Below are 13,634 nucleotides of genomic sequence, written 5' to 3'. Positions count from 1 at the left end.
TCTGGACCGCCCCTCTCCGGGCTTAAAGGCCCAGGCGCGTCCTCCGCGGAAGCTGGGAAACGCGAGGAGGAAACGCGGGTTCGAGTCCCGCTCCCGGCCGGTGGGAGGGGTGGTGAAGGAAGCGGCCGAGAGGAGGGGGCACAACCCGGCCGGTGCCTGCCTCCGCGGTTACACCCCGCCCCCGTCCCTGCGCCCATCGGGCTCGGGAGGGGTCCTCGCTCCCAGTTTTCCCGATTTTCCCGGTTTCCCCCCCCCGTGGCAGCGCCCAGGCCAGCAGGCGGGGCTGGGAGGGAGGGATGTGAACGCCCCCCGAGTCGTGCCGGGGCAGCTCGGGGTGGGCACAGGCAAGGGAACGGCGGGGCGGGCAGGGACCAGGCGATGCTCGGCACCTCGCCCTCCCTCCGCCGGGCCGGCAGCTCTTTTCCTTCATCCCCAGCCCGCATCCCGGCGGGCTCCGGCGAGGTGCGGAGCCGGCAGCAGCTCTCATCCCTTTTCCGCCGGCGAGCGGTGCCTTCCCCCAGCCCCCGCGGGATGCTCTCCCTCCCCAACAAACCCTGTCGTGATTTGGCAGCCGATCGGACTCTGAACCTGCCTCTCCGCCCTGCATTGGCTGAGGGCGACCGGTGCCGGGCGCTGACACCGGCCTTCGTCTGAGCCCGGCGGCCAGTGTCCGCCGTCGCCGGGGCGGGGGGGGGGATGAAGCTCTCCTGGCTGGGGGTGGATGTCTCCCGGGTGCTGCACTTGGTCGCCGTCTTCTGCCTGACCTGCGTGCTGCTGAAGGCCATCCAGCTGTACCACCGGCGGCGGGAGCTGCTGAGGGCGCTGGCCGAATTTCCCGGCCACCCGACACACTGGCTCTTCGGCCACGTCCATGAGGTAGGGCGAGACACGGGGATGCTCTGCCGGGGGTGGGGCGGGGGGGGACGGAGGGAGCCCCGGGAGCGGTTTCCCTGAGCAGCGGCGGGGGATGATGCCGGTGGGACCCGGCAGGGAATGATGCTGGTGGGACCCGGCAGAGAACGATGCTGGTGGGACCCGGCAGAGAACGATGCTGGTGGGTCTCGGGGGGGAGGGAATGATACTGGTAGGACCTGTCCTCGCAGTCCGGGAGAATTGCTTCTCGTAATCCCCCGGGGTGAAAGGGAAAGGTGGGCATCCTTTTTCCCGGCCATCCAAACCGCTTTCTCTGTTTGCGACGCCCATAGAACGGCACACGCTGGCTGCTGCAAAATGCTCGGTGGAAAAAGGTGGCAGTGACTCACGAGTAAAGAAAGCGATAATATAATGTGGCGTGGGCAAGGTCGTTCCGGGTCGTAACCCGGCATCGGTGCTGGAGGCAGCAGAGCCACCCTGCTCTGTCCCAGGGCAGGCTCCGCTGTCACCTCTCTGCTCCTGTGAAAGCCAGGGCACGGCCGCCGCGGCTGTCCCTGAGGAGATGCACGCTGATCCCAGTGTCCGGAGGCGCCTTCTCTCCCTTGCCAGCTTGCACTGGCTTCATGCCCAGGTGAGCCAGACAGGGCATTGATCATTTTGAGCCACGTTGCAGCCACAAAACACAGCCCAGGTATAGCACCCAGCACAGGGGCCACGTATCTTTTTAAGGTTGCATTAAAGCCATGACTAACCGAGCCCACATGTATAAGCAAGACTTGCTCTGGGCGCTCGTGGCGTGGATGACTGTTCCCCGAGGTATGTCCTTGCCCGCACAAATCAACGTGGCTGCCTTGGCAAACAGATTTCCACAACTCATCGTCAGCTTTGCGAGGAGTAACAGCTGCTCGATGTGAAAGGCTTTTCCATACAAGCTAAAGGCTGCTTAAAGTCACCCTGATTTCTCCTGGCCTCTGCTGATGCCCTGCCCTGTCCAAAACTGTCACATTGAATAACTGGCACCCTGAAAAGTAGCTGGGAAATCTGGAGTGGATCTCCTAGGGCCCGTCTCTGTGCCATGGCAGCCCCAGTTTTCCTGTGCTGGATGGGACAATCAGTCTTTTGGCAACGAAAGCATGAAGATGGGCCAGTTTAGGGATTTGTTACGCTGCCAGTTAGACTTTAAAACTGCAATTAAATAAAGTATGTTAGCCTGTTTATCGGTATTTATTTATCCTGGAACGGGTTTTTAACTGTGCTGATAACGCGCTCCCATCATGGCTAGGTTGTTCACAGCTCGACTTTTGCCTCGGACAGTATTTTTTAAAGAATTCCTGTTTTGCAAATTTGCTGATTAAATGCTGCTGAATTCCCCAGAACCCGACAGTTCACTGTGCCAGGGAGGAAACTGGCAATGCCCTGAGCACATGCTGAATACAAAGTTTACGGGCACCTCGGAGGAGGACCTGAGACCTGCATTCAGGGAGAGCACTGACGTTTCCTCTTCTGTTGATTTAAAGTGATTAACTGCTAGTTTTGTTTCAGGTCAATTTAGTATCTCAAATATATTTGCCATGCCTTGGGTGGGTCTCCTGGGTTTTAAAGCCTTCTTAGGTGTTAGTCTCTGCTTATGCAAATCACTTGGTAGAAGTGACATTAAAATATCAGGAGAGATTGTGCAGAGCTGGTCAGTCTCGCTGCAGCAGCACGACTTCGTTAAAGCCCGGAGTGCCAGCCCCGAGCTGGCCAGACCGACTTCCCAAGGTCAGGGTCGGTGGGAAGCTGAGGAGAGCAGGGAGCTGCCCCACGGGCACAGGGGGCTGTCGGTCCCTCAGTAGCCCATTGCCCACGTCCGCCCCGTGCAGGCGGCTGGTGGAAGGGAACCAGCCTGGTTCTGAGTGAGCACAATGCCGCTTCGTGCTCAGATTTCAGCTCCTGTGTTTCCTGTTTCGTTTGCTTTTGGTGCATACTCATTAAAAGCGCCTCTAAGCGCCTCTTCCCAGATGCTTTCAGTTTGGATCCATTTCAAAACTTGCATTTCAGCGTGAGGTCAGGCTATTACCTTTCTTCCTTAGACTGGAGCGGGGGTTATACTTTTCTTTTCAAGCCCCCAAGGGAGGAAGAAGGACAAGCGATGGTCTTTCATGCAGAGCCTGGTAGCTACAGCCCTGGTTAAGAAGCAGGAGCTTTCCATTCCTGTTCCTCCGCAGCCCACAGGACTTTACACTGGGGAGTGCTCAGGACAGCAGGCAGAGGTTATTCACCGTGGGGGTAACTTCTCCGCTCAGACAAATCCCTCCCAACCCTCTGCCAGCGCAGGGCAGATAGCACAAACCAAGGCCGGCGCTCCGAAACCAAGGTTGGATGCAAAGGCTTCTAGCATTAGGACTCCTGCCAGCGAGGCTTATTCAGCATCTCCCCATTACTGCCATTTGTGCGTTCTGTGATTTCATGACGGGAGGAAGCTCAAGCAGGCGTATCAAAGGGACTTTCACGTGTTCAAGTGTCGCTCAGCTAAAGGCACTGCGCCAAGCCTTGCCTTTGCTGGCATTGCCGAAGGGGTGGGTGCTGGGTAGGGCTGCCTCCTTTTACCCCAAAACGTGATCCCTGCAACCAGAGAAATTGATGGTTCTCTTTCATAAGTCCAAAATCTTGAACTGGAGCAAGAGCAGTTGAACGGTAGCTTTCTACCGTAAATGACAACTGGATGAAGTGCATAATCTGGTTCTACTGAATGTGAGAGACACACACGGGATGTGCTGCAGGGACCTCCCTGGCTCGCAAGGAAGCCGACTCGGCCTTGATGCATGTAGCCTGGCCGTGTCCCCACGCAGCCTGGCAGATGCCCCGTGGCTCCTGAGCATCCTCTCCAGGACAGGCCTGATGTGGGTGATTATTTGAGTCCAAGCCATCTCCTGGGTTGAGAAAAACTAACCAAACTAAAAGCTGAGCAGAGCTAATTCAGCACCAAAGCAACTGAGCAAATATTCACTTGATTCAGTTGACAGGGTGGCTTTGTGGCTGATTTCTGCACCAGTATGCAGATGTAATTAAACTTCAAGCTTCAGGTCAAAGCAGCGGCAGCTATGTCAGCCCTAGCTCACCAAAATCCTTCCCCCTGCATATTGTGGCATAGTAGTTTCTGTTCAAAGAAAAGAGAACTCTTACACGGTTTTGTCTCTGTGATCTTTTTTTCTCTGCCTGTGACTTTGTATCTTTCCACCAATCTTTCCACTAGTTCTTTGGCTATTGCCTGTTTAATATACAACAGCACTAGCTATAAAAGCAATAAAACAATCACTTTCGAAGAACAAACCCACCAGTGTCACTGATACGAATGCTGGTGCTCACATTACTCCTCAGTGTGCAGCTTCCAAGGACCAGAGATGAACGTTTCTGGGAGCACCAACTCTTGCCTATTAAATTAAATTCCTGGAAATCAATGAAGTCTTTATCTGACATTTTTAGCCAGTGCCCACTTCTCTGTACACTCCATCGGTGACTGTGGTCTCATCCTGTTGATTTTTACCTGGACACTGGCCTTCTCCACCTAAATGGCTGGATGAAGCTGTGGCCCAGGTTTCCCGGTCGGGAGGCATTGTTGCGCTGGGGCAGATATAGCAGCGATGCCGTTAGCTGCTGTCAAAGTGCTGCTGTATTTTCTCATGACCACAAGGGTGCTAATTGCTCAGCCATGTGCAAGTGAGAACATATTTGCCCGCCACAAAACGCAGATGCTGTCTGGGGCAAACCTGAGTCTTCTTTGGGGTGGCCATGGAAAAAAGAGCAGATAACATACATGGACTGATAGTCACCACCACTGTCCCTAAGGGTGTTCTCCATGGTTAGGATCAATTGATAAGGAAGAATTATTTTATATGAGGTTTAAAAGTAACAAGCATCTCTACTTCCCATGCTCTGCAAACCCAGAGGGACAAAATCGTATTTGCGATCACCTGGTTTTGCGATACAGAAAGATCTTGAGCTTTTTAAGAAAGTGGCTTGGGAGATTATTTTTTTTTTCTCTGTATCTAAGTATTCTTTCTCTTTTTACTTCCCCACAACTACAGTTTCTCAAGATGGAAGAGGCGCTGGACAAGGAGGAGATCTGGGCACAGAAGTACCTATACGCTCACCCTATCTGGTTTGGGAGTTTCTCGGCATTCCTGGTTGTCACCGATCCCGACTACGCCAAGGTTCTGTTGGCCAGAGGAGGTGAGGAGATGATGCCCTCCAGCTGTGAAGCAACAACCACAGCCTGCAGATTTCCCGTGCCAGCCTGAAAATTCGCAGCAAGGCAGGGTTTCATGGAGAGCTTTCCTTGCAGAAATGACCTAAAGGCATGGAGAGATATCCCTCCTTCGTGCCATGCCCTCAGTGCTTCAGGCACAGGGCTGCGGGGGTGACCGGGGACCCTCCAAATCTGGCAAATCAAAATTCCTCAAGTGTTGCTTGAAAAGCTATCTTCTCGGTGCCTGACCCCAGCAAGGAGAAGAAAGCTGGAAGCTTTTTTTCTCAGACCATACCCCTGGCTCCTGCTGTGGTGCCATGTCTTCAGTGCATCCAGAGAGAAAGGTGCTAAACAGTGCTGTGCGGGAGCATTAATCATTTATCACACAGCACAGACTTTGGACTGCCAATATTCTTGTTTATGCCAGTGTGGACATCTGCTTTCATATGTATTTCTTGTAGCTGGGCCAAATAGTGTTGTTTTGTTGTGAAATACCGATGAATTCTGCAGGGATGCCACCGATTCTGCTTCATACCCAACCAAAAGTGAGAACCCAGAGGGAGCTTTCAGGTGCAAACCAGTGGGTTGATGCTACTGAAACATCATTTTATTTTCTCTTTCTTGATGATTTTTTTACAGATCCCAAGGATAACGTCAGCTATAAACACCTTGTGCCATGGATCGGTATGTATTCCCAGGGCTTTGCCTACCAGGAATGATTCGTGAAGCTAGTCAAGAACATGCTATAAATAAGCATCATTATATTCGTTCCTTGATGCAATTGTAGCTGCAAGTTTCCTGAAATTATTATGTTTATTGAAAAAGGTTCTAGAAAATGCTATTTGTTGCGATTCGAGGAAGGAAAGTTCAGACATAGTCATACATACAAATGAGAACCACTTACATGTCCGTAGTTAGTGAAGGGCGGTGATGGGAGAAGCTCAGATTCAGTAGAGGACTGGTGAAAAATCATCATAGTATCATAGAATGGTTTAGGTTGGAAGGGAGCTTAAAGATCATTCAATTCCAAGCCCCCTGCCATGGGCAGGGACACCACCCACACACCACCTACTAGACCAGGTTGCTCAAAGCCCCGTCCAGCCTGGGCTTGAACCCTTCCAGGGATGGAGTATCCACAACTTCTCTGGGCAACCTGCGTCTGTTGATCTGAAATTCTCAGCTCCAGCAGTGATGGTGTTTCTTTTCGGAGGCAGCGCTGGGTGGTTTCGGTGAGCAGGGCTCTGCTCAGCCCGGGGAACCCTGGAGCTGACGGCAACATTTGGAAACACTCTCTCACAGCAGCTCAGACAGCAGATTTAATCGTGCTACTTGTGCCCAGCAAAACATACCTTGCCTGTGTTTCCCCAGGGAAAGGGTTGCTGATCTTACATGGGCCAAAATGGCACCAACATCGAAAACTCCTGACTCCGGGGTTTCATTACGACGTCTTGAAACCATACGTGGCCCTGATGGCAGAGTCTACTAACGTGATGCTGGTAGGACTCAGATGTGATGCTTTTCTCTCTGCCCTGTTTCCGTTTCCCTGATCCTGGCTGGTTAGTAGGTAAATGCTGGAGCAGGGTTTCCTTGCAGTGTCCTTGCTTACAACCTGGTAGTCGTAAGGACAGGCTGTGTCCTGGTGGTCAAGCTTTCTGAGTCACCACAAATCCCTGCCCGTGAGTTGTAAGGAATGAGCAGGTTGAGCCTTCCCGCAAGGACTGTGTCTCTGGTACTGTGTTGGGCGCTTTGGCCAAGATTTGAGGATTAATGTTACTGCCATCCTCAAACTGTGCGTAGTCTCAGTCCCAGCTGCTACTTCTTATGAGGTTCTTTTTTGTAAATGAAGAATTGAAGTAAATAAAGTTTCATAATAAATCCCGAAAATATAAAGGCTGGAGCAGAGCTGAGAACTGTGACCTAAGGTTAAAGGGTATCATTTGCTGTCAACATACCCATGACTGGATTGCAATCCCTGCCTTGCCTAATACACAGTGAAACTCCACTCTTCCATCCATCGGTGCTGGGCACGATGGAAACCAGTGGGAATTGCAAGTGAGGGGCACCAGGCTTTGTGCAGGTAGACCAGCAGGAGTCTGGGTGCCAGATCTATTCCTTCTCCTTTGACTCCCTCCATCCAACCTCCCCAGCAGTTCCGCATGGATTCTGGCTGTTCTCCCTCCCGCTGGCCCAGGCAGCAACCAGGAGCTGGGGGTTGGAGAGCCAGGAGAGCTTTTGCAATGCCCTCAAGTGCTTGTCAGTTTATAATTCCTTGCTAACAATGCAAAGTGCCTATTGTGGGAGGCCATGCCACCAGGTGGCAATCATTGTATGTGCTAAGGACATAAGTCTGTCCATAGAAGCCCTGTTCCCCAGCCTGGTTTCATGCTGTGGGAGCTCAGATGTGACTGTGCTCCTCCATCTCCTCCATTTCTCAGCCTTTGAGTCCACTGGATCCTTACAGCCATGAAGGGACCAAGGATTCAACATCATTTCATGTCTGCCAGGCAAGAGAGACACTATTTATACCGTCTCTAGGGATCTGCTATGGGAAGAGTCGAGCAAGGGCTCCTATATTATATGCTGGAATAACACAGTGGGTGAGAGATCGTGAGAGGGAAGCTTGCATCTTAGACACTAAAGGCACCAAAGTCATACGTGCTAGTGAGAGAAAGACAAAAACCACAACCTCAGTAAAGCCCAATGCCGACATATGAGTGTTTTGTGCAGGAAACACACTGTACCCAAGAAAGACTTTGGTAACATGCCCCATTACCCAGTGGTGTGCCATCCCGGGGTTCTCCAGGGTGCCTTTGCCCCAGGGTAGGGTGTACCAGGGCTCACAGCTGCCAGGATTCGAGAGTAGCAAACAAATTTTGTATTAAGCATCTCTCTCGGCTTCCGTTCTCCAGGATTTTGACGGTAACTAAGAGATTCTCTTCTTTTTTCAGTTTCTCTGGGATGTATCCCTAGCTGAGCACTAGAAGGTGCATGCAGATCGTGAAGAACTGTCCCTTGCCTTCTCATTTCTATCTGTCTCCTTCGTGCCCTAGGATAAATGGGAACAGCTGATCACAGACGGGAAACCGGTGGAGCTCTTTGAGCACGTCAGCTTGATGACACTCGATAGCATCATGAAATGTGCCTTCAGTTGTCACAGCAACTGCCAGACCAACAGGTCAGTGCTGGCTGCCCCAAACCCCGGCAGAAAGTTTGCAGCTTAGAAGGGAAATGAGCAAATCGCTTGCCATGATGCTCCCAAATTTACAAACTTCCACCATTCCCCTCTCCCCAGGAAAAACACCTATATCCAGGCTGTCTATGACCTATGCCACATGGTGCACCAGCGCCTCCGCATCTTCCCCTACCACAACGACATCATTTACTGGCTCAGCCCCCACGGGTATCAGTTCAGGAAGGTCTGCCAGCTCGCTCATGACCACACAGGTATTCCCTGCCTCTCCCAAAGCTTTCGAGCAGGGTGGGTGATGATGGCTGACCAGAAGCAGTTGAGTTACCTCCTTGCCTGTGATCCTGCCCAAAGGCTTGGAGCTGGAATCCAAGTAAAGCATCATCTTGCAGCAGTGGTCTGATGAAGGCATGAAGCAAGGGGGTGTGGGTTATTAAACTGGACTAACGCAGGAATTCCCCTCTGGCAACGTTCTTGGTAAATGACCAGAGACTGATGAGACACGGGATGGGCGCTGCAGGCAACACCAGTGCAAGGAATGATTTACTTTCCAGGCCAGGCGTGATTTTAATGCAGGAGGGGTGGGTAAAATAGGCCAAGGAGTCTGTGGTGGACAAAGAAGTTTGCAGAAAAGGATGCCAACTTGCCTGAGATTTGTTGCCGTGCTGCTGAAAAAGCCAAACTGCCTGGGGTGCAGAAGCACCCCTGTCAGATGAATCGTGGACTGAGTGGTGGTCACCCCCTTGGGTGAGCTTTGCATTGTCAGGCTGATTTTGCAGCTCGACCTTTCCTGCCCCTGCTGAACCTGTAACTCCTTCTTCCCCAGACAAGGTGATCCACGAGCGCAAGGAGTCCCTTAAAGATGAACGGGAGTTTGAAAAGATCCAAAAGAAGAGACATTTGGACTTCTTGGACATTCTGCTGTGTGCCAAAGTGAGTGGTGAGGAGTGGGTGTGCGGCGGGGCAGCAGGATCCAAAAGCCATCAATCTTTGCAGGGGTGCCACAAACCACCAGAGACCCTCAGCACTGCACAAGCCACTAAAATAAATTAGCCCAGTCCTGCCCAGTTGAGGAGGGGCCAAGGTGATCCAGTTTTCTGTCACTGAAACGTTAGTAGCGTCTGTTGGGGAATACAACACGCAGAGGGATTTCATAGTCCTGGTGGTTTAATATCAGGGGGATAAAGGGATTTATAAGTGAAGGAAAAAGGGCCCTGAATTCAGTCTAAACAGAGATTGATCTTGTTTATACGTATCCCAGCAGCACCACCACTCCCTTTGCAACAGCTGAAAGAATAAAATGTCGCCTTCTGGGGTATTATGTTTTATATATGTAGATCTGTGCCACTATAAGATATATATATTTATATGTATATATATATGGGCCATTGAAAGTGTCTCTGGGTTGTTAGGATGAGAATGGAGCTGGACTGTCCGATGAGGACCTGCGTGCCGAGGTGGACACGTTCATGTTTGAGGGCCACGATACGACGGCCAGCGGGATCTCCTGGCTCTTGTACTGCCTGGCGTCACACCCCGAGCACCAGGCACGGTGCCGGGAGGAGATACAAGGGATCCTGGGGGACCGGGAGACGCTTCAGTGGTAAGGTTGCACATTTCCTCAGCTGGTATCTTTTTTTTCCCATGTCTGGTGTTTCTAAGTGTACAACGTCTTCAAGACCTGAAAGCTAGGATGCTAAAGGACTGATTTGTAACGTTGCTGCATGCACAGGGACGTCACAGGATGGAATAGATACTGCATCCTTCACCTAAATCTGCCTCCCTGCCCTTCAGGGCTTCAGGGCTCCTATTGCCAGGGGAGACACGAGAAAAAACCATCCCAGACCAGGAGAACATGCTGGATGCCACCAACATTGCCCTTTGCTCTCTCCTGTTTTCTCACCACAGGACGTTGTAGTCATGGCTTTTCACCTTTTGCTGTCACTTTGCACTTGAGCTTGTTCAGAGGTGTCTTGGGGTCCCCAGCTTGCAGCAGCCCGTGGTTGGACATTGTGGGTCCCTCCGTACGCCCTGTCTGTTGCAAGGGGGTCTGCCCAGGGGCTGGTGGCCATGGGGCAAGGGCCCTTCTGGGGCTCAGCCTGCCTCTGTCTCTGTCCCGGCAGGGAGGACCTGGGCAAGATGACTTACAGCACCATGTGCATCAGGGAGAGCCTTCGCCTTTACCCACCAGTGCCTGGTGTGTCCCGACAGCTCAGCAAACCCATCACCTTCCCCGACGGACGCACCTTGCCAGAAGGTCTGTAAATCCTATTCCCACTTCACAAAATCATGCTCTCGGACGTCAGTCCTATCCTTGCTGCCTGCCACAGAGCAAAGGCGACAGCCCTGCCTCTGTGACCTGCTCCTCACTGACACAGATGTTCAGATAGACCTGTGCAGATATCGGCATTCCGTTGATAGACTGAGGTCTGGGCTGTACGGTGGCATCCCCATGACATCCTTCCTGCCACCATCGCTATAGGGCAGCCGTGCCTGTGCCAAAAGCCCCTTCTCTTCCTGGCCAAGCACAAGCTTGTGGTTGACCCATTTTGGCGAACTGCAGGAGCAGGGGGACGGGGACTGGTTCCATCCCAACCTGTGGTGTGGGAATTGCCCTGTGCTGCTCCATTCTTTCTCTGATTTGGCACACAAGTGGGCAGTGTCAGGGTGGGGACGACATGCCTATGGTGCCGGTGCCTTCCTCTGTTCACCTTTTGTCTGCTTACAACTAAACAAATGGAAAATGTTTAGTTTCCTCTGAAGCCAATGACAAAACCCTCATAGGTTTCCAGTTGACAGATGAGACCATGATGATTTAGACAGACCTTTGTGTGAGCAGGCTGCAGCCTCCCCTTTAGTTTCTTTGTCACTGAGCCCTTTTCTCCTTCTCCATTGTTTTACAGGCAGCATCGCTGCGATAAGCATTTATCTCATTCACAGAAACCCCGCGGTATGGAAAGACCCTTCGGTAAGTTTCCGTTTGCCTTTCTTTCTAATCATTTTTCCCCTTTATGTGCTTCTTCAAATGCCCTCTTCACCTGTTAGCGGGAGAGCAGAGCCCCCTCCTTGCTGCTGGGCATCTTTGGCCATGGGAATCATGCTGAGAGGTGACCATCTCGCGTTATTCTTGGCCAGCCGTGGCACAGTGCGGTCAGACAGCAGCGTTAGGGCTGGGTGCTGCCCAAAACAGTAAGACAAAGTGCTCCGAAGAGCTTGTTGTATTAGCAGGCAAAAAGGTGATTTTTTTTTTGCTCAGGCTACAGGTGGAGGATTGAATCCCGGCTCCTTGGTTTTCATCGTATCTCTGTCTGGTTTATCTTGGCAACACCATTGCCAGGCTCAGGGCACAGCAAGGGAGTCTGGTGTATGAGTTTCTGTCCATCTCAAAATGAATTCTCTCTCCAATGGGGTTATTCAGAAATTATGGGGTGTCACATTTCTGAGGGTACCAGTCAGTACTGTGTTCTTTAAATAATCGCTTTTTCTTGCTGTGAACTCTTAATTTCCAGGTGTTTGACCCTTTGCGGTTTTCCCCGGAGAACATCTCTGGCAGGCACTCTCACGCCTTTCTGCCTTTTTCTGCTGGAATGAGGTAAAGTGTATTGAACGCTGAAGGAGTAGGAGGGAGAGAAAACATGCATCCCTGGAAACTGCTCAGCCGGAGAAGCGTGTGCTGCTGCTATAATTGCTTCCAGGGAGGCACTCACAGAGTGCTTGCAGAGACCGCCGCCAGAAGTCCTGGCCCTGCAGCTTTAAATAGCTCAGGAGCGCATAAGAAGCGTTTGTGCCGCAGAGGGGTTCTGGTACCAGCAGGCAAAACGGGAAGGAAACATCGCCAGGCCCCTCTTGGGGATAGGGAATGGGGTCCCAAAACTGCTGAGAATCCTGCTGGCATCATGCACGAAGCCTGCAGCATCCTGGCCTCCCCTGCTCTCCTCCTCTCCTTGATACAGAGACCCCATCCCACCTCCCCGTCCTTTGATTCCCTGTTCTCCCCTGCTCCCAGTCCTTCCCTACGCCCTGCGCTCACCTTGACAAGGCAAACATCTCCTGCTTGGAGACCTGCCGCCTCGCCTCTGATGGCCTCTCCGTTGGCTTCCCCACCTCCCCCCCTCTCTGTGCTCATTGAACACACATCCCGGAGCTCCTGATGCTCCCCTGCTCAGCCCGTTCCCCTGCTTTTGCCACCCAAAACACCGCCTGAGATCCCCAGAGCTGCAGAGGGGAAGGGTTGTGGGCTGGTGTGAGGGGACTGGGACCCAGCCATGGGGTTTTGCTGTGCCCAGCACGGAGATGGGGTGGCTGAGCTGCTCTGTTTTACCCCAGGAACTGCATCGGGCAGCAGTTCGCCATGAACGAGATGAAGGTGGCGCTGGCCCTGACCCTGCTGCGCTTCGAGCTCTCGCCCGACCCCGCCCAGCCGCCCTGCAAAATACCTCAGATCATCCTCCGCTCCAAGAACGGGATTCACCTGTATCTAAAGAAAATCCGCTGATGCTCAAAAACTCCTGCCTTTGCCGGAGGGAGGGACCAAGCAGATGATGGGGCAATGTTTCTCTGGGGAAAAAGGTGCAGGGCAGGATTTGGGGATGAGGATTCCTGATTTCTGTGCTTCCTTCACCAGCTGAAAGCCCTTTTCGTCCTGGGCCCAGGTAGGCTGGATGGCATTGCACAGACCCATTGCCATCTGCTCCACGAGTGCCCATCTCGGAGCAGCCGGGCATAGCCATGCCTCTTCACTGGCTGTCCCCTTGCCCTGCCGTAAGGGCTGGCCTGGCCTGGGAACATCTGTAGGTCCCACCAGCTTCCTCCTTACCAAATCCTGCCTTTCACACTCATGTGCTGGCCAAATCCGTGACCGTTCCCAGCCCTGCTCCATCATCAGCACCTTCCTCAGTGCCTAGAGGTCAGCCCTCCCCTCCTGCAGCAGGGACAGCCCATGGCAGGCCTTTCTCTCTCTTCTCGCACTCAATGTGTCTCTGTTTCATTGAAAGCACTGATTCTAGTTTGGGCTCTGACATTCTGCCTAAACTGCAAAATATTCTGTAATTTTCGTGTTAATAAAACAATAATTATTCCTGTAACAGCAGCTGCATCAGTTTTTATTGCTGATGGTTGCCTGCTTTGTCACAAATACCGTGTAAAACCCCTTTAGAAACGGGAGATGGAGAGGAAATCCATGAGCAGCAAGAGACAGCCCTGGGGGTGCCTGGCTGGGCCCCTGCCCACAGGTCTCCAGCCAGAGCCAACACAGCATCTCCTTCCATGGGCAACCCCTTCACAGGGGTCCAGTGTGCAATCTTCATTTAAAGCTGCAAGCAAGGAGTTCTGATAGTTAAAAAGGGG

At 52.4% G+C, this 13,634-nt stretch overlaps 1 protein-coding gene across 1 annotated transcript; it reads left to right on the top strand.

Annotated features, from left to right (window-relative positions):
- Positions 1–90: 90 nt before the first annotated feature.
- LOC134520043 (cytochrome P450 4B1-like) lies at positions 91–13,372 on the top strand. Its single transcript, XM_063344954.1, has 12 exons — positions 91–876; positions 4,941–5,085; positions 5,741–5,785; positions 6,470–6,597; positions 8,152–8,276; positions 8,394–8,545; positions 9,115–9,221; positions 9,701–9,891; positions 10,412–10,545; positions 11,192–11,256; positions 11,798–11,880; positions 12,615–13,372. Exons 1-12 carry the CDS (start codon positions 697–699, stop codon positions 12,781–12,783), a joined length of 1,524 nt encoding a protein of 507 aa, XP_063201024.1. The 5' UTR covers positions 91–696; the 3' UTR covers positions 12,784–13,372.
- Positions 13,373–13,634: the final 262 nt, after the last annotated feature.

This window comes from Chroicocephalus ridibundus, chromosome 8 (assembly GCF_963924245.1).
Source record: "Chroicocephalus ridibundus chromosome 8, bChrRid1.1, whole genome shotgun sequence".
NCBI lineage: Eukaryota > Metazoa > Chordata > Aves > Charadriiformes > Laridae > Chroicocephalus > Chroicocephalus ridibundus.
Note: the sequence above shows the minus strand (reverse complement) of the source record. Positions and strands in the feature narration are given on the sequence as shown.